The sequence below is a fragment of the Felis catus genome, chromosome D1 (assembly GCF_018350175.1).
Source record: "Felis catus isolate Fca126 chromosome D1, F.catus_Fca126_mat1.0, whole genome shotgun sequence".
Lineage (NCBI taxonomy): Eukaryota > Metazoa > Chordata > Mammalia > Carnivora > Felidae > Felis > Felis catus.
Genome location: NC_058377.1, coordinates 105,138,241 through 105,158,380, shown reverse-complemented (window position 1 = coordinate 105,158,380; position 20,140 = coordinate 105,138,241). Strand labels below are relative to the sequence as shown.

At 55.7% G+C, this 20,140-nt stretch overlaps 1 protein-coding gene and 1 long non-coding RNA gene across 2 annotated transcripts; both read right to left on the bottom strand.

Annotated features, from left to right (window-relative positions):
• Positions 1-2,801: 2,801 nt before the first annotated feature.
• LOC109492377 lies at positions 2,802-4,589 on the bottom strand. Its single transcript, XR_002146221.2, has 2 exons — positions 3,229-4,589; positions 2,802-3,089 (listed from the first exon to the last, which is right to left on the bottom strand). It is a non-coding gene; the product is annotated as an uncharacterized LOC109492377 (long non-coding RNA).
• Positions 4,590-6,144: 1,555 nt separating this feature from the next.
• Positions 6,145-15,033, bottom strand: LOC101080826 (pepsin A). Its single transcript, XM_003993421.5, has 9 exons — positions 14,897-15,033; positions 14,308-14,467; positions 12,093-12,210; positions 11,434-11,552; positions 10,448-10,647; positions 8,903-9,019; positions 7,736-7,880; positions 7,539-7,637; positions 6,145-6,459 (listed from the first exon to the last, which is right to left on the bottom strand). The coding sequence occupies exons 1-9, from the start codon at positions 14,950-14,952 to the stop codon at positions 6,310-6,312; spliced, it is 1,164 nt and encodes a 387-aa protein (XP_003993470.2). The 5' UTR covers positions 14,953-15,033; the 3' UTR covers positions 6,145-6,309.
• Positions 15,034-20,140: the final 5,107 nt, after the last annotated feature.

Sequence of the window (20,140 nt, the reverse complement as noted above, 5' to 3'; positions counted from 1 at the left end):
GCCGCCAGCTGCCCTGCTCCTTCACTTCTCGCCTTTGGAAAGGTGGGGAAATGTCACTCCGAGCCCACCGGTGGGAAAGTAACACCCCACCTCCACCCCGCCCCACGCCCCGGCTTGGGGAAAAAAAAAAAACAAAAAACCTGAGCTGAACCGGGGCGGGGGGGGGGGGGGGTCTCGTGTAAGCACCTGCTGACTTCGGTGCTGGGAGGGCTCCTACACTGGAAAGGGAAAAGACGGACAGAGGAGGAGCCGTCGTAGGTTGGTTTCCCTGGGTGGGAGCCTCTGGAATTAAACAGGAGCAGGGGTTGGTTTCCCTAGGGCACCCTCTCAGCAATGGCACCTGAGGGGCGGGAGGCAGGGAGGGCAGCCAGGAGGGGGAAGCCCCGAGGCCTCAGCCAACCCCCTCTGAGGCTAGGATGGCCCTTCAGAGTTGTCCTGAATTGGGGCCCAGGGCCAGGGCTTTGTGGCCCCCGTGTTGACCCAGGAAAGGGGCGCGACCTTGGCCAGGCAGCTCCCTTCAGCCCAGGGAGGGCTGATGGCCGAGAGCTATTAGCTAACAACCTTCCCGGCAGCCCGCAGCTGGGAGAATAAATCTTCAGTCCCGAAGGGGAGGATTTGGGCGGGTGCAGCCCAGTGTGTGCGACAGATGGAGAGGACCCAGTCACCAGCTTGCCACCACTGAAACCTGTTTATTCTGCAGCTCCCATCACATTTGCCCAGCCCTCACCCCCACCCCCAGCTGCCCTCTGACCTGCTGCCCAGCACACTTCCCGGCGCGGGGGGGGGCGGGGGGGGAGCGTCCGTCTGGGGTACCCACCTAGACATGAGTGTATCAGTGAGGTCCTAATCCCAGTGTGGTGGCAGGAATCGTGAATTTCTAGCTGGGAGCGTGGAAACCCGAGACTCAGAGATGCAAAGGATTTAGAGACCGTTTTATCCAGTAAGACATAGGCATGTGGTGAGGAGTGAGGTCTGGGATGCCCTGCTCGGCTGTGACTAGCCCAGGGACCTTAGGTCCGGCTCCTGGGTCTGTCTAATGGGGAATCGTAACACTCCCGCCGCTCGGAGCTGTGACAATGGCAGGCTCAGGCCTCTGTGGTTTGCACTTGTGACTTGGTGCGGCCCACCCACTTTACGAAGCACCCCCGCCCCTGCCCCCCAGGATCTAATTTCAGGATGAAAGTGTCGAAGGCTGGCTGCCTCCACACTGCCCCTTCTCGAACAACCCGGCTATCGGTAATGGCTAGAAGTCAGTGCCAAGTTTCTCATGGTTATTCAATAAAGTGTGCAACTTGAGTGTTAATCCCAGTTTCCCTCTCCACAGAGCTCAAGTAAATTGTATTTATTTTGAATGTTTAAAAAAACCAAAGGGCGGGAGGATAGCTGTAAACGTCCTCCCCGAGGTGGTCCACGTATAAATAATGCTTATCTGGACCCCCGCTCCCCATTCACAGCTGGGACCACAGAGGCCCGGAGAAGTGTCCTAAGGTTGTGCAAGAGTATGAGGTCTGAGCTGGGAGGAGAGCCCCATTTCTCTGACTCCCAGTCTGGGTTTTGTCTCTTCACATCACACTTGGTTGGATTCTTCCATTGTAGTTTTAGAGACAGTATATGGTAGGGCGCTGTGATTACCCTGTTTTGGTTTGGGTTCCCCCAAGGGCAGACTTAGAGATAAATATCTGGGGGAGAGTCACTGACCTGGGGAGTGATCCCGGGGAGCACGGCAAGGGAAGGAGGCGGTGAGACAGAGACGGGAAGAAAACCAATCGCGGTGCATTACAGAGTGGGTCGCGGCTATGGGCATCTGGTACCTAGCCCTTCTGCAGGCCCTCTGGGAGACCGTGTAGCACAGGCCTCAGAACTGTCCTCCTGTGGACAAAGGCATCCTCGTGCCTCTCTTGTCCCCCTCTTGCTCCCAGGCTGTTGGCTCTCCAGCATGTCCGGCTGGCCAGGGCCAAGGATGGAGCTTGCCTCCTTTGTACGGTCTCCCGGGCACAAGCAGGCGCTTGGAGAAGAGGAAGGGGACTGTCTGCAGAGGGCCTCCCGGCTGGCCGGGACTGCCATTACCTCACACTGTGGTCAGCACCGTCCCTTCCCAGGACCCCTGGGGGGCCCAGGGCTGTCCTCCTTCAAGCAGTGCTGATGTGACATGTTGGGAGGCCCCAGTGGAATCCAACTTGGTAAGACCGTGTTCTGCCCGAAATAAGCCCCAGGATGCACGGGCCCCTGTCCAGGGCTGGCTGGCTCCAGCAGGCTGGATGGCTGCCTTCAAGACCCCAGATGGGTGAGAGCTGCTTTTAATGAATGGGATGAGCCGGTCTGAATTCTCAGCAGCTGGTCTGAATTCTCTGACTCCAACATGCAGGGGCGGGGGTGGGGGGTTGTTGTTGGGTGTCTCCCCAAGCACCCTGCAGTGTCCCGTACCTGGGACTCCGTGCTTAGGAGGGGTCTGAGGAGCAGTAGAGGATGCTGGAAGCCTGGTCTGCGGTGTCAGTTTCCCTGGACTTCCCTGGGGAGTTCCCAAAGGGCCACATTAGGAGACCCTGTTCAAAAGACCTGGGTTTGGAGGTTTTGTTTCGCTTTAGTTTATTTATTTTTGAGAGAGAGAGAGAATCCAAAGCAGGCTCCAGGCTCCGAGCTGTCAGCACAGAGCCTGACACGGGGCTCGAACCCACGAACCCTGAGATCATGACCTGAGCCGAAGTCGGATGCTTCACCGACTGAGCCACCCAGGTGCCCTGTGGGTTTGGAGGTTTTTAGATGAACAGGCTTGAGAACAAACCACAGTAGGCTTCGAATTAGGATAAACTCAGATTTAAGAGTACCTTCCCTGAATTTTAGTGTGCAGTGCGTTCACATCATTAGAAATACAAACACGTAAAACTGTATTCAGTGAGACATCTCCCCCCCCCTTCTTCCTTTTCTGGTTTCTGATTCTGGGTGTCCTTTCTCAGGTCCGGTAGGTATGTAAGTGCAAGGAAATCTTAGTTTCTTCCTTTGTAATCCAAAGGCAGCATAACACAGGCCTGTTGTCACCTTTGCATGTGTGTTTTCACCTCGCCATCTCTTCTCAAGATCTTTCCCAGCACCTAGGAGAGCACGCGCATTGTAAACCTTGCCGGCCCGCACACCGAGTTGTTTAAAACCAGCCCCCCACCGGGTGGACATTTGGGTCGTTTCAAATCTTGCTCTTACAAAAGATGCTACGAAGAATAACCTTGTACTTACATCATTTTGCACGTGTGCAAGTGTATCTTTAAGACAAATTCCCAGAAGTGACGTTACTGGGCCAGAAGGTATACGCATTTCTAACTTGGATAGATATTGCCAAATGGCGTTCCTTGGGGGCTGTACCAGTTTCCGTCCTTACCAGCAGAGTGCGTCCGGCGACGCTGTGGGTTCCACAGACCAGTGGAGCAGAGACCTAGGAGATGAAAATACAGCCCTGGACAAGCGTGAAGGGGGAGCTGCGCTCAGACCCCCAAGGCCTGCGGGGAGTGGGGAGGAAAGACGAAGAAGCCCGAGACTGTACAAAAGGAATGTGAATCCGTCTTATCTCGTGGGGCGAAATGGGAAGAGTCAGATCAGATACGTCAGCTCAGGGTTTCTCAGTCCAAATGGTCTGTTTAAAGGGGAGCCTTTTTAGATTCTGTCGGGATCCAGGAATCCCAGGGTGAGGAAACGGAAGAGGGGCTGGGAGGGAGGGGCTGGGCTGCAGCTGCCGGGGGCCGGGAGCAGAGTGGGAAGGGTTCAGGAAATCAGGCCTGCATCCCCAGAGCCGAGCACACCGCCTGGCTCGTGGGAGGTGCTCCGGAAATGCCAGAAACGGAAACACAGCAGAGGAGACAGGGCAGTGTGAAATTCCTCCCCAGAAACCCAAGGAGTCCACCTGTTGGTCTCGGGACCACGTACGACTGGAACAGAACGCTGGTGGGGGTGGGAGCGGACCCATCTGGGTCTTACGCGTGCCCTCGGTGAAGTCAGGTCCACTTCCTTGTTGTTTCCTTCCAAAAAGTCATCTTGAATTCATTGCTCAGTCAACACGTATTTATTGAGCACCTACAGTGTGCCGGGCCCTGCTCTTGACGCTGAGGCTTCAGCCGTCCCTGCCCCGGTGGATCGAAAACAAGCTCTCCCATAAATGCACGATGGCAGGTTGTGCTGAATGCCCTCACGGATGGGAGAGCCAGGCTCCGAGCCGAGCGACGGTAGTCAGGGAGGGCTTCGCAGGGAAGCGCTATTTAAGCTGAGGTCTGCAGGACGCTTGGTGTTAGCAGGTCAGGAGAAAGGGAGCAGCAAGCCAGGTAAAAGGGACGGGGTGTGCAGAGGTCCGGAGGAAGGGAAGAAGTTTGGGCATCTGTGGAGGTGGCAAAGGGCCAGGGTGGCAGGAGCTCAGGGTGAGAGGGGTCAAAGTGAGGCAGGGAAGGTAGCTGGGGACCAGAGCATGCAAGGCTTGGAGGGCTTATTGTCTTATTCAACTGTGCAATTCCAAGGCATTAATTAAAGGTCTTCACGGGGGTGCCTGGGTGGCTCAGTTGACAGAGCGTCCGATTTGGCTCAGGTCGTGATCTCGAGGTTCGTGAGTTCGAGCCCCACATTTTGGGCTCGCTGCTGTCAGCGTGGAACGTGCCTCGGATCCTCTGTCCCTCTCTCTCTGCCCCTACCCGGCTGGCAAGCGTGCTCTCTCTCTCTCTCTCTCTCTCTCTCAAAAATAAACATTAAAAAAAAAAAAAAAAAAAGAAGGCTTTAAGCAAGGGAGCGATGTGATCAGATTTATGTTTCAAAAAGATCTTTCGGCTGTGGAAGATGGGGTAGGGAGGAGATTAGTGACAGTAGGGAGACCGGGACATCCTAGAGCCCCACATCTTAGATTTGCATGGGTGACAAATGACAAATCGGGGGAGGATGGCAACAAGAGAGTTTCCAAAGCCATGTTGTCCTGTGCACCCCAAAGTCACTCCCTCTCCGCAGGGAGGCCTAGTGCCAGCCCTCAGCCTGGAATCCAGCTGCCCCCCCGGCTGTGGGGGTTTTTCCCATGGTGCAGCTGAGAAGCTGGGGTCTGCAGTGGGTTCCCCAGCGAGAGAGGAACCCGGGAGGAAGCGGCATCACGCCGAGCTGAGTCAAGGTGAAAGAGACCACTTTGCGGGAGCACTTCGCCAAGCCTTTGGGAAACATGCCTTGGGCACCTCCAGGAAGCACGACCTAGAAAGCTAGGTGTTGCCTGCTTCTTTTGTAACTTTGTTCCTCATTGGACATTGTGCTTCCAAACCCATGGGCAGAAATGCTCTAAGGATTTCCTGTTTGCATGGCTAGGGCGGTATCTGCTAATGAGCCTGCTCACTTCCTTCTCACACCCTCTGCTCAGGGGCCTGGAACACCGTCCTCTTTAAATGACTGACAGGGCAGGGCGCCTGGGTGACTCAGTCCGTTAAGCGTCCGGCTTCGGTTCAGGTCATGATCCCACGGTCCGTGAGTTTGAGCCCCGCGTCGGGCTCTGTGCTGACAGCTCGGAGCCTGGAGTCTCCTTCGGATTCCGCGTCTCCCTCTCTCTGTCACTCTGCCCCTCCCCTACTCACGCTCCGCCTCTCCGTCTTTCAAAAATAAATAAGCATTAAAAAAATAAATAAAAAATAAGTTTAACTCGTTGATGGGAAAATGGACCCGTTCAGTGATCTGTACCCAGAGTGAGAGGCTCGAGGGGTTTTCAGGCGTTGGTCTGGATCAAGCAGCTGACCAATAGAGAGCAGCCCAGTAGATTTGGGGGTATCAGCTTTGGTCACCCCTCCGACCCTTGCCTGGCCTGGCCTGCTTAGGAATGTCGGTGGAAAGCTATCTGCCCTCGATCTCTTTCTTTTTCTATCTTACTGCCTTTGGGAGAAAGAAGTTGACTCCCTCACCAAGAACCTTGGTGCCCTGTTCCACGAGGAGGCAACAGGCCTGGCATTTCTGGTGCCTGTCTTTACACGACGCTCCCAGCCAAACCCGCGGAGGGCTGTTCATCTTCCTGACTCGATTATGGGGTGTGAACCACTGTCACTGCTTGGTGCGGTCCAGGCGGATGTGGCCATCTTGTCCCCCTGGCCTGGCGTTCTAACCCCGATGGTGCGGCGAGAAATACGAAGAGAAGAGACTGCACGGAGCGTGTTTCAGGAGGTCGGGTTTTTATTCTACGTTATTGGTATGATAGGGAACAGGGCCAAGATTCCGCCTCCACGATCCCATAGGAAGAACAATCAGGAGAATTATATACATCTAGAGTGGACAACTAAGGCGGGATCTTCCTGGGGATGTGGCGGGAAAGACGCAGGCTTAGGCCACGGGGGCCAGGCCGACCTGGTTGTTTGCCCTGTCGAAGACGGCAAAGTACTGGCGGATGAAGACGTCACCCAGGATCCAGAGCTCTCCGGAGGCGGTGGGGAGGTTCATGCCCTGGAGGCCGCTGATACAGCCCTGCTGGCTCTGGAGAAGAGGAGAAGGAAGCTGGAGATGGGACACAGGCTCGGCAGTGACAAGGCCCTGGGGACTAAGCCGCAGGCAGCGCGGGCCGCCGCAAGGCACGCGCAGGGAGCGGCGTCCTGGCTGGCGTCCGGGGACGTGGCTCTTCTCGGCCGGGGGTCGGCCTGTATAAACTGCTCATTCTACTATTGGTTTCCAGGGATTACTAGACATTATCCAGTGTTTCTGGCAGCTGTACAGAGCCTGACATCAGCATCGGGGCTGAGGGGTTTAGGGAAAACTCAGCCGCCGTGAAGGATTTTGGAAGCTGGGGTGACACAGCCTTTTCTCATTATTCTGACCCCCTCCAGTGGCAAAGGGGATCGGCTGTTAGTCCTTTTCATTTACTGGGGCACCGGGCCACAACCTTGGCTGCTCGCTAGAATCACCTGGGGGGCTTAGGAAAACCCCACTGTTCAGGCCCCGCCCCCTACTAATGAATCAGCATGCCTGGGGGACCGCCCCCCCCCGGACCTCAGCACTTCTTGCTGAATAGCCTCGAGTCACTGGGCAAAACTACCCGCCCCCCGTGGCTCGTAATCTACCAAGCAAAGATTTGTTACTTCACAAGCCCTGCGGAAGGTGCGATTTCCATTTGCTCAACCCTTTTCGCGCCTTTGATGTGGTCGCTCTGACCGGATCACCCTCACCACCCTCGGAGGATGGGGGAAGCTGGCGTCTCTAGTTTTTAGACCAGGAAACTGAGGCCGGGAGCAGCTGCCGCTTGCTCAGACTCCACGAGCCAGGAATTGGCACCCAGCTTGGACTCAGGTGTGCGGCTAGAAACCCTCTCTTCCTGCCACTGGCCTTTGCCTCACTTTGGCCCTGTTGGGGGAGCGGCGCTGCACCCACAGTTTCATGCATGCAGCTGTTTACAATGTATCGTGTTTTCTCTGGAGGCTGTCCAGAGCAGCCTTCAGCTTCCTCTTGTGGAAGCGCCCTTTCCCTTGTGCAAAAGCCGGGGGCGGGGTGTGGGGCGCGGTGTGGTAGCTGGCCGCGTTCCCTGCAGGCACACCTAGGCGGCTGGCGCAGAGACCCCTTACCTGCAGGATGTAGGCACTGGGAGGCAGTGGGTACTCATTGCCGTTGATGGTGAAGACGATGTCGGGCAGGTTGTTGATGGCTGAGCAGCTGATCCCCATCTGGAAAGAGTTGAGGGTTAGGAGGACTTGGGTTTCTTCTGCGTGGCGGACAGACCCGCCACTTGGGTCCAGAACAGGGCAGTCAGGGCCGGACTCACCTGGCCGTATGAGTTCTGGCTGGCTCCAATGTCGCTCTGGATGTTGGCAATGGCGTTGCTTGGGCCGGTCAGCAGAGAGGTGCCTGTGTCCACGATGGCCTGGCAGCCCCCGTTACAAGCGATGGACTGTCCGTTCATGGTGATGCTACACATGGATGAGATACAAGGAAGGGTCCCCTGAGTCCCCAGGGGGTAGATCTCCCCAAGGAGGAGCCAGGTGGCCCCAGAGGGTCCCCTCCTTCCCTCCAGAGGCCAACACATAAAATTCCAGCTTCTCCATCGTGCATTGACCGAGTGCCTGCTCTGTGCTAGGCGTGGGGGATGCAAAACCAGACAGCCACACGGTTCCAGGCTGCGGGGAGCTCACGGTCGAGGAGGAGCAGGGGAACAGAAGCATGATCCAGGGGGCAAAGGGGGTGGTGCCGAGCAATCAGGGAGGGCTTCTCAGGGAAGCGGACACCCAGCGGTTGCTAGGGAGGTACAGAGCGGGAGGAGGACATCACAGACGGGGAGTGACAGAGATACAGAGCAGGGGCAGGAGGTAGAGGAAGTGAGGGACTTTTAGCCATGGCTGCATAGGTGCAAGGTAACCCTACGTGCCCGTTTGCCCAGGACGGTCCCGGTTTTAGTACTGCAAGTCTGGCGTCCCAGGGAACTGCTCATTCTTGGGCAAACCTGTGTAGGTGGTCACCCTAAGAGGCCAGCGGGGTGACAAACAGCTGGGGAATGAGGCTGCTTGGGGGAGGGGCGGGCTCCAAAGGGGGCAGTGGGGGGGGGGCGGAATGAATGCCCTGGAATGAGCCCCCTCGCCCTAGGGTGGGAAGAGTGAGTGCCAGTTCAGGGTCTCCTCAGTGCTGGGGTGTGTGGACAAGGATGCTGATAGATTGTCCTGTCTGTTCGACGGGAAGGAAAGTGGCTGTGTCATCCTTGCAGAACATCTTGAGGCGGGTGGGGAGGGTCCCCAGTAGCTCGCCTCCTCCAGTGAGGTGTCTTTCTTGGGATCTCTCTGGCTTGGCCAGCTTCTGCTTTCTCCCGCTGGGGTACATCTCCCTGGGCTGGCCGTTTGGCTGTTCCAGGGGGATTCTAGAAAGCTCCGTTAACTAGGAATCTATATGCAATGGAGATCCAGGGCCCCTGCCGGGATGTTGCCCCATCCAGTGTTCTCACCTGTCCACGGAGATCTGCCAATAACCCTCGACAGAAACAGGGATCCAGTTCAGATTTCCAGTGTAGTAAGAAGAATCAATGCCACCGAACATCACCACGCTGCCACTCTGGTCATTGCTGTGGTGGGCGGGGGGGGGGGGGGAGATAGGGATTCATCCATTCATTCATTGACCTGAACATCTGCTGTGTGTGTCCTAAGAGCCACCCCCGCGATTGAGCTCTCGCCAGTCCCAGGAGCTGGGATCCTTACACCAAGGCCCCTGAGTGGTCGCTACTGTTACTTCCGCTTCACAGCGAGGAAACCGAGGCTCAAAGAAGTGAGGCAACTTGCCCGAGGCCGCACAGCCAGCGAGTGCCCGAACCGAGACCAAGACCGGAGCCCAGGTCTTTCTGGTTCCAACGCGTGCGGTTTCTGCCGCATATTCGCCCTCACTGCCGTGCATGCGGGGGCGCCTGGGCGGCTCAGTCGGTTAAGCGTCCAGACTCTCGGTTTTTCGGCTCAGGTCATGACCTCACGGTCTGTGAGACCGAGCCCCGCATTGGGCTCTGTGCGGGCAGTGCGGGGCCTGCTTGGGGGTCTGTCTCTCCCTCTCTCTCTCTGCCACTCGTGCTGTCTTGCTCCCAAAATAAATAAATAAGCTTAAAATTTTTAAAAAAAAAGAAAGAAAAGAAGCAGGTGCGTGTTTGCTCGTAAGGATTTGACCGTGTAGTTCACAGGTTGTCAGACAGGGGCGGTTTCTAATTTGCTCATGTCTGGGATGCTTTGATTGTCATGATCCAGTGGCCGTAAGGGGGTGCCACTGAGAGCTAGTAGATAGAGGCCAGGGAAGCCACTAAACATCTTATAATGCCCAGGAGAGCCCCAACAGAAGGAGTTATCGGGTCTAAAATGTCCATAGTGCTGTGATTGAGAAACCCTGACCTCTCTTATGGGTAGCACCCATAAAGGTAGGCTGTGTTTAAGAGCCGACTTGAATATTAAGGGTCCCAGAGGAAAAACAGATGAACGGTTCCTCCTGTTGTAAATTGCAGGGGTCCTTGTGACCGGGACATTCTCTTTCTAAATCTCTGCAGTTTCGGGTTAGATAGGGAAGCGAAGGTGGGTGACTCCAAGAAATTAACCACGAAAGAACTGGCCCCAGATATAATGGTCCCCACTCACCTAACCCCACCCCAGCTCCCTGCAAACCTCTGACCGTGCAATGCAACGCAGGGAGGTTATAGGGGGACAGTTAACTGCTCAAGAAAAACATCGGCCACGACCAATCGCTTCGAAAGAGAAGGATGTGTCACAAGAAAGCCGAGTGTCTCAGGAACACTGATGACACTCTCTGATATTCTTGCATAAACCTCTGCTCAATCGAACCAACCCTTGGCGTATTCTGTATTCGTTCTTGGAATTAACTCATAGCCACAACCGGAACCTAGATTTGCTTAACTAACAGAGGAAACTTGCTTTCATCATTTAAAAGTTCCCTTGTTGAAGACACAAGCCCTATTTTCCAGACTTGGACAGCACCCCCCCCCCGCCCCCGCCCAACTTACCCGCTCAGGTAGACTGAGAAGAGATCCTGAGAAACAAGCCCCTCATTCCACATGTTGTCAAAGACGGGTGTGGCCCCGGAGGCGGAGATCTGGGGGTAGGCCAGGCCCAGGATGCCATCGAAGGGAGCGTAGTACAGGAAGGAGCCGGGCTCAGTCTCACTCAGGCCGAAGATCTGGTTGGTGTCTGAGACGCCTCCGACCTGGATCGGGGGAAACCACGGTGTTTGTGGTCAGCGCGGGTTGGCTGGGCACTGTGGGCACCAGCCCTGGGCCCAGAGGGTCCCTGGTTCATTTCGAGTAGGACTTTGGCTTCCGGGGTGGCAGGCGGGAAGGAAGGGAGGAGGGCTGTCCCCGGGAAGTCTTGTTATTCCTGTGGAAGTAACCATTGCGACTGATCTCCAGATGGCCACAGTCTGTGGAGTGAGAATTTGCTGCAGAGCAGATGGCCACCGTGTGTGTGTGTGTGTGTGTGTGTGTGTGTGCGCGCGCGCGCGCACATGCGCGTGTGCACGCTCTAGCTTCTGATGATTGGATGCAAAGGAGACCCCAGACAAGTCACAGCCCCTGACCCCTGCTGCACCTGTAGGGGCTGGGGTGGGGTGGGGTGCTTGTGAAGCTCTCGTGACTCAAGGGGGCTGCAAGTGGGGGGTGAGGAGGGGAAGGAGGTGCTGAAAGAGAACTGAGCCTTTGTGCCTTCTGCTCTTGGCCCCTACCCGCCATTCAACTTGGGGGTGCTTGAGGTTGGCCTGTGGCTCTGGGAATCCACTCCCTTACCCGCTACTACCCCCCCCCCTCAGAAATGTCTGTGACATCTCTGCCACTTTCCCCCCCCTGCATCCCATCTCAGGTTACTTTTGTGATCACCGAGCCCCCCCGTTGCTTGAATAAGCTGGCTCTGGGGGAGGGGGTGCACCGTGGTCCCCAGGGTCCTCGGAAGATGGCTCCAGGGCTGGGCAGGGTGAGGCGGCCGGCTGGCAGGTGCTCACCTGGACGGTGTCGTATCCCAGGATGCCTGTCATGCTGCCGGTGCCATAGGCGATGGAGACTGGGTTGTTGGTGGCCTGGTAGGTGGAGGACTCCTGAGGGTTGAAGCGCTTGTGGTTGGCTGCCGGGGCAAGAAGTCACAATGTCAAGTTCGAAAAGCTGAGCGAGAGTCATGGGCTGAGAGCGTGTTCCTTGGGGGCAGGGGGTGCCTTGGTTCTGGGTGGGGCTTTGCAGGAGAAATGTAACCCTCACCCCAGGTTTCGGAGCCTAAGCATGCCCAGGTTCCACTTGTGTCTGGTTGGGCCAGTAGGGACCCTGTCACTGAGGGCAGGTCCCCAGCAGACCTCACGGTCCTCCCAAGGTCGCCCAGGCTAACGCTGAACAGAGCAGGCTCATGGCTGTCCGCGGTGCCAAGCCCTTTCAGATCCTTTCTGCCGGTGGACCGGGCTCCGTGAGGGCAGGGACCGCGTGTGATTCACGCCGTTCTCCCTGGGCCCCCGAGTCCAGGGCTTGGCGCCTAGTAGCTGCTCAGGAAATGCCTGCCGACTGAATCCCTGAGTGACTCCCCCCAGGCTTCAACCCTAGTGGAAGCCCCTGGGTGTTCAGGGCTCCAGGTCGGTTGGTCCCCGAGAACCCGGGCAGGGCAGGGCCAGGCACTCACTGCAGGCAGGACTGTTGCAGTAGACAGAAGGCACCCACAGGTTGGAGGAGCCGGTGTCGAAGATGACGGTGAACTGCTGAGGGGGGGTGCCGATGCCGATGGTGCCGAAGTACTCCATCTGCCAGGGTGGGACAGCACAGCTCAGTGACCGCTCCCCAGCCTGGCCTCCCCCTCCGCCTGGAAGTCTTCCCTGATTGCTCCTCTGTTACCCTCTGACTGTTCTCTTCTAAGCACCATGAACACCTGATCATTATCGGCTGAACCCTCTTCATTCAGCTCTTGTCTGGTATATCTTAGTCTCGTAGTCCTAGAGAACGTTCGCACGTTCTTGGACAGGGGGTAGAAACTTACAGCACCCATCAGGGTCTAGGCTCAACTGCTTTGTCATTAAACTGCCGACAGAGGGGCGCCTGGGTGGCGCAGTCAGTTAAGCGTCCGACATCAGCCAGGTCACGATCTCGCGGTCCGTGAGTTCGAGCCCCGCGTCGGGCTCTGGGCTGATGGCTCGGAGCCTGGAGCCTGTTTCCGATTCTGTGTCTCCCTCTCTCTCGGCCCCTCCCCCGTTCATGCTCTGTCTCTCTCCGTCCCAAAAATAAATAAACGTTGAAAAAAAAAAAATAAACTGCCGACGGGGAGGTAAGCAAATCCCCTCACGATGGGGCACCCCTCGAGGCGTCTGATTCCTAAATCTCGGTGTATGTAGCAGGTTCAAGAAAGCACAGAGTCAGGATCGTTATTCTCAGTGGCAGCGCCTTCTCCCTTCCCAGCTCTGTTCCAGCCCCGTGAGGCTTGCCGTTCTTTGATGATGATGTCAAGCTCATTCCCCTCCCAGGGCCTTTGCAATTGCTATTTCTTATGCCGGGCAAATGTTTATTCTAGATCTTTCCTCGGCTGGCTCCCTCTCACCACTCATTCGGTGCTCCAGTCGACTGTCACCTCTGCCAGGAGGCCCTCCCTAACCGCTTTATCTAAATTTGCCCTTCCCTCATGGTTCTCCTTCCCCTTACTCTGATTAGTTCTTCTTTGTGACCCCCAGTCATTACCTGAAATTATCTTAGATACTTGTCTCTTACTTGCCTCTCCCTCTAGAACCTACGCTCTTTGTTTATCCACCATTGTTTCCTTAGCTCCTTGCGCCGAGCCTCTGGCACATAGTAGGTGCTTCATAAATATTTGTTACGTGAGTAGGTGGGCTAATTTTACCAAGCTCTTGCCAAAGGCCAGGCCCTGTGCTAAGCACTCCAAAACCCCACGAGAAACAAAAAACAAAACCCCAAACAAACCCCCTTCCCCCCCAAAAAGCAGACAAAACCAAACAAAGAACATTATTGCATTAATTACTTACAGCAACCTCCCGATGGTAGATATTAGTGGTTCTGTTTTACAGACAAGGACACTTGAGGCTCACTCAGAATTTAAATGACTCGCCCAAGGTCACACGGCCCCTCAGCCCTACGGCCTAACTTTCACCAGGTCTGGCAGATTTCACAGGCTACGCTCTTAACGACCGGCAAGCTTGCTTCATAGCCGTGGCCCAGTGCCACGTACACTGGGGACACGACATCTCCTAAGGGGCAGGGTGTTGCCCTTGGGTCCCAGATGGAAGAGTCAGAGTGATCTTCCTGAAACTCCAGTCCGATCGTGTTGACCCTCCCGGTGAAGACAACTGAGTGGCGGTTGAGGAGACAGACTCTGATTTGGCTATGCTCACCGACCCCTCAGTGCTCCATCGTGCCTCTCTCTCTAGCTCTCTGCTCTCCCTGAACACCGGCCTCCTTTCCTCGCATGCGCTCTGTCCCCCGCTGTCCCGATGGCTGGCACACGCCGTCAGCCCTCTGGGACGCTCTCCTGTCCCCTGGAATCCCCCGTTGTTCCTTCCCTGCTTGCCCCGGCCACACCCTCACGGTGTGAGACCGTCACTGAGCCGGGGTTGTGAGGCTCACTGGGGACCGTCTGTGTGTCCCTCCTAAGACTGTGAGCTCCTTGAGCGCAGGGGCTGTGCCCCTGGGCCCAGCACGGTCCCTGACACGTAAAGAGGTGCTCCGTATGCATAAACACCGGAGGAAAGAGTGAATGAATGGTAACAGCTCTGACGGTGACTTCCTGCCCTCCCTGGGCCTCTGGGATCCCGGACGCAGACCCCGCGGTCACTGCCTGGGGGTCCGGAGCGCTGGCCCATCCTCCGAGCTGCCCGGTTGCCGGCCCGTGCACTCACATCCATGTAGTTTTCCAGGGGCTGGGCGGCTATCAAGGTAGCGGACTCATCGTGGAAGTACTTGTCGGCTGGGTTGAAGGTGTACTTCTTCAGGAAGTCATCCAGGAGGCCGTGCTCGATCAAGTTCTCCCTCAAGGTCTTCTTCTTGATGAGGGGAACCCTGTGGCAGAGCAGTTGCAAAGGGGGGGCGGGGTTGGCAGGAGGAAGAGGAATCGGGCGAGGAGTCGGCCCGTGCGGTGCCGCGGAAGCCTCGGAAGGCCAGCCCGGGAGAGGACGAAGAAGGGAGGCCGAGGCGGGGGGTGGGAGACGCTTCTCTTTTTGGCGTGCTAAGGCAAAGAGGTTAAGCGGTTGCCCGAAGTCGCCGGGCGCCCAGCCGTGGCCAGGCTGGAGCCCCACGTCGGCGGGGCTGCGTCCCCAAGAAGGCAGAGAGAGAGAGAGAGAGAGAGAGAGAGAGACAAGAAGGGAGACTGGAGCCAGTGGAACAGAGTGGAATCGGATGGGGGGAGAGGGGAGGAAGGAAATCGTGAGGCGGGGAGGAAGACAGCAGGGGGAGATGGCTGTTCCTCGGGCAGCGCGGCCCCGGACTCACTTGATGATGGTACACTCAGAGAGTGCCACCAAGCTGAGCAGCAGCAGCCACTTCATGGTTCGCGTCGGTCCCGATCTCCGGAGAAGGGTAGATGGGTGGAAAGTGTACCGCAGTCCACGGGAGCTGCTGCTTATATACAGCCCAGGTCCTTGGGGATCAGCCTTATCGGCCTCCCAATGTCACCCCTTATCGTAACCCCAAACAGAAAAGTTCCCGATAAGACGGTCCCCGCCCCCAAGCTCTGTTCTGAGAAGTTTCCAATGAAGTAGATTTCCATTGTAACCAGAGCCCGCAGTTGGGATGGACCTGGGGGGGGGGGGGTAGCGGCAAGCTATGGAAGGGTGGCCTATTTCTTACATGGAATCCATTAAAATGTGACAACTTGAATATTTTGACAGAATGGGTCTAAAGTGCACTTAACCTGGAACGGATGCGGAGGAAGCTCGTCGCCCCCTGCTTTGCCCCCGTGGCACAGGGGGCTGGGGTTCTCAGGGGACGGTTCCCCACCCGGCGATGGGCCACGTTCCTGTAGCTGCTAGCCCAAAACACATTCCTAGGTTGGTGGCTTGGGACTCAGGACACATTTCTTTCTTTTTCTTTTATTTTTTTAATGTTTATTTAGTTTTTGAGAGAGAGAGACAGAGAGAGAGAGAGAGAGAGAGAGAGACAGAGCGTGAGTGGGGAGGGGCAGAGAGAGAGAGGGAGACCCAGAATCTGAAGCAGGCTCCAGGCTCCGAGCTGTCAGCCCAGAGCCTGATGCGGGGCTCGAACCCACAAGCCGTGAGATCATGACCTGAGCGGAAGTCAGACGCTTAACTGACTGAGCCAGCCGGGCGCCCCTCAGGACACATTTCTGCCCAGAAATGTCCTCATAAGGGTTTGTCGGGCTTCGAACTAGCCTCCAGGCCCTCTTACGTTCTTGTTTTTCATGCAGCGGAGAGGAGAAGGAGGGAGTGGAGCACGTGGAAGAACAAGGCCTGTCTTTCCTGGAGGAAGCAAACTTGAAACAAGCTGGGTTTGTCATGGGAGTCTGTGCCCTTCGCTTTCCGCATTCCTTCTCTCCCTACTGCTCCTCTCTGACCCTCTCAGGTTGCTGGAAGCCTCCGCCTTGGAGATCCCACCGGGGCCTGACGCTCCCAGATGCTTCATGCGTAAAACGTGGCCAGATCAGCTACAGTAGAGCAAGGCTATCGGGGAAAATTCATACTAGCATGTGAATGGCTTCAAAGAGAATTCTCTTCTTAGAAGATGCTTACTGGGACGCCGGGGTGGCTCAGTTGGTTAAGCGACCAGCTCTTGATTTTGGCTCAGGTCATGATCCCAGGGTCGTGGGATCAAGCCTCACATTGGGCTCCGGGCTGAGTGTGTAGCCTGCTTAAGATTCTGTCTGTCCGTCTGTCTGTCTCTTTCTCTCCCTCAGGCCCTCCCCACTCTCACTCCCTCTCTCTAAAGTAAAAAAAAAAATTAAAAAAGAAAGAAAGAAAGAACAGGATTACCAGCCCACCGGATTCTCTACCTTGTAGGGGGTGTTCAGGGGCCACAGTGGAGTGAAAACTTTGATTCAGAAATTGTCGGGGAGGGATATAAGTGAGAGAGAGGTTGCCAGCCCTATCTGTGGGTCTTGTTTTGAAATCAGATCCCCTGGGCCACCCTTGGTTTTTCCAGCATCAGGAGACACAGATTCTATGAAAGCTCCAAGTTCCCCCCCCCCCCCCCGCCCAGTGCCTCTGGGTGACTGTGGAGGGGTGGGCGGTGTGGATCAAGGTTGGGACCGGTGGTGGTTAAATACAAAGCACACTTGCGTTTCACACTTAACCCGCGAAGACCCGTGAAGACATCTTGGTGGCCCAAACGTGGGTCGTTGCCCGGTATTTTCCACGGTCCCATCTTTTGGTACCTGCTTCCTCTCCTCTCTCTTTAATTCCCCTCCAGCTTTTCTCACTCTCACCTTTGGGATGATCTCAGCACATCTACGGGGCAGCTGATGGTCCTCCAGATGGTTGTCTAAGTTCTGGGAGCACCAGAACCTTTGGCTCAAAGCTGCCATTGGGCAGGGGGGAGGGTGGGAGGGGGAGTGTGCAGGGGTGGGGGTGCTCATCATTATTCTTTCTACTTTATGTATATGTTATGTGTATCTGAAACCGCTCATAAATAATTTCTGAAAAAAGAAGGCAACAAGGGGCGCCTGGGTGGCTCGGTGGGTGGAGCGTCCGACTTCGGCTCAGGTCACGATCTCATGGCTTGTGAGTTCGAGCCCCGCGTCGGGCTCTGTGCTGACTGCTCGGAGCCTGGAGCCTGCTGTGGATTCTGGGTCTCCCTCTCTCTCTGCCCCTTCCCCGCTCATGCTCTGTCTCTCTCTCTCTCTCTCTCTCAAAAATAAATAAACATTCAAAAATTAAAAATTAAAAAATTAAAAAGAAAGAAACAAGGACCGAGTCTTTTTTTTTTTTCTTTTTTTTTAAAAAACTGAATCATTTGCGCCTACTTTTCAAGTTGGGTGGGTCGTAGCGGGGAGAGTCAGCGAATCCTCGGCATTGAGATGTGGGGAGCGGACCATAAAGATCATGATGTGTGTTTTATTCATCTTTCACTTTTCTCAATGAATTATATGGTGCACAGAAGTGTTCAAGACGGTGTCCTGACTGACCCCAAGCAAGCTGGGCTTGGTTAAGAGCAGCTCGGGGATGCGGCTCAGAGCAGGGGCACGATTCCATAATCAGCCACTTTTGCCATTGCCTGCTCGTTCTGGTGACTTGCCCGGAGTGGGATCATCCCAAGTGTTTCTCTCCCTTGGCCATTAGAGGAGACGGGAGCTTAGGTCTATCGACCTCTTACCCTTAGCTCACTCTGTTAAGTAATATTATTACCCCCATTTTATGGATGAGGAAACCGAGGCTCAGAGGAGTTGTGCCGCTTGCCTGAGGGACACAGTGAGAGAGCAGGGGTTTGAACCCAGGCCTCTCTCTCTTGTTCCCTCTGCCTTCGGCCCCCATCGCCTGACTGGGGTTTACTGCAGGCCGTGGAGGAATCTTCTGAAGACTCCTGGGTCCAGCGTCCGCGTTTGAATCCCAGCCCTGCCTCTGAACGTCTGTGAGACCCGGGGCTAGTGATCGGGTCTCTCTGAGACTCAGTTTCCTCACCTGTAACATGGGGATAATGGTACTGCCACTTCCAGGGGACTGTAGTGACGACTGAATGCAGGGTGCTAACCAGCCACACCCTTCCAGGGGCTAAGGCGAAAGCCACGGTCAACCCCCAGTGCTTGGCCCCCCTTGCACGTGGCTACGCAAAATGTGTGGCCCCTTTGGAAAATGGCTTAGCAGTTCCGTACAGAGTAAACACGCACTTACCATTTGACCCAGCAATCCCCCTCCTGGGTATTTACTGAAAAGCAATGAGAACCATGTGTCCTCACAAAGACCTGCACACAGATGTTTACGACAGCTTTTTTTTTTCGTAACTGTCGACAACTGGCAACGACCCAGAAGTCCCTCAGCTGGGCGCTGGATGCGCAAACGGTGGTGTAGCCACACGAGGGGAGAGCGTTCAGCAAGAGAAACAAACAAGCTGCCGGACAAATCTTACAAGCATTAGGCCGAGTGAAGGAGGCCAGGCTCTAAAGGCCACATCCGTACGATTCTATGTATACGACGTTCTGGAAAAGGCAAAATAATGGAAGCAGGAAACAGGGCAGAGGCCAGGGAAGAGGCTGACTTGGGGGAGACGGAAATACCCTCTCTCTAGATGGTACACTTGAAAAGGTACGTTTCTCTCCAAGGCCACAGAGGTAATGCACCTGACCTCACAGCAGGTGGCGCGTGCAGCCAGTCACAGCCACACGAGGGAGGGGGGTGAAGGGAAATTGGGTGCCTAGGTTCTGCCCACGTGGGGCCCTGGAGTGGGGGGGGCGACACATGGCATTCATTTCAAATAAGATGTTGTAAGGGGCGCCTGGGTGTAAGGGGCGGCCGGTGAAGCGTCCGACTTCGGCTCCGGGCACGATCTCGCGGTTCCCGAGTTCAAGCCCCGCGTCGGGCTCTGCGCTGACAGCTCGGGGCCTGGAGCCTGCTTCGGATGCTGGGTCTCCCTCTCTCTCTCAAGAATAAAGAAAGATTAAACAAATTTAAAAACAAAATAGATTCTATTAAAAAAAAATAAGGTATCGTAATACTACTAAAGGAAATGCAAAAGAGAAGAATGACCCCTTCCTCATCCCTAATTTCAGTTTGGTCCTTTGGCACCGTGAGTAAAATCTGTCACAATTTGCTTTTCTCCTCCACGTCGAATGGTGGCAGTGACAAAGCTGGGCCGCTGTGGCAAAGCTTTGAGGAGCGCCGAGTGAGGACCCACAAACATCCCTCCAGAGCCCCTGGCTGGCAGGCTCTTTCACGCCACCCTGGGGGTGAGGGTGGGGTGGCCGGGGTCCATCTAGGAGGGGTAGACAGTGTTCAGGCTCTCCCCCCCGTGGGCATATGAGAGGGTTGTAGGGTTTAGAGTCTGAGGATGGGCAACAATTTGGGGGGCACAGCTGGACTGGGGGCCCCCCCCCATGGGAACTTCACACAGAGGAGAAATGTGTTTGCGAAACAGAAGGAAGGCTCTTTAGGAGGGAACCTGAAGGAGCCATTTACGTATTCGTTCAGCTCATTTTTATCATGCACTTGCTACATGCTGGCTTGGCATGTTCCAGCGGCTGGGGGTACATCTGTGCCCAAAATGGAAACATGCCAAGCCTTCAAGGGGTTTGTGGTCAAGTCAAGAGAGGCCAGGGGTCCAGGAGGGCTGCTCTCTGTTTCCCACCTGGATAGGTCTTTGGCTTGCACTAATGGGAAGCTCGTGGATTGGGGAAGATAATCGAGTCTTTCTTTCTTTTTAAAAAAATGTTTATTTTTGAGAGAAAGAGACACAGAGCATGAGCAGGGGAGAGGCAGAGAGAGGGAGGGAGACACAGAATCTGAAGGAGGCCCTGGGCTCCGAGCTGTCAGCACAGAGCCCGACGTGGGGCTCGAACTCACAAACCTTGAGATCATGACCTGAGCTGAAGTCGGACGCTTAACCGACTGAGCCACCCAGGTGCCCTTGAGTCTTCCTATATTAGAGATTTTAACACCCCGGGGGAGGCTGAAATGGATGGCACCAATTCCCAGCTCATGGCAGAGTCTGTGATGACCCCCAGTTATCCTTGCCCTCTGGTATCTGTGCCCCTCGTAAACCCCTCCCTTGAATGTGTGCAGGACCTGTGAC

Excerpts from the sequence above, each read along its gene's own strand:
- LOC101080826 (XM_003993421.5), bottom strand. The coding sequence starts at position 14,952 with ATGAAGTGGCTGCTGCTGCTCAGCTTGGTGGCACTCTCTGAGTGTACC. Across the intron at positions 12,211-14,307 it reads CCCTGGAAAACTACATGGAT|ATGGAGTACTTCGGCACCAT; the intron begins GTGAGTGCACGG and ends CCACCCTGGCAG. Across the intron at positions 11,553-12,092 it reads CTGCAACAGTCCTGCCTGCA|CCAACCACAAGCGCTTCAAC; the intron begins GTGAGTGCCTGG and ends TTGCCCCGGCAG.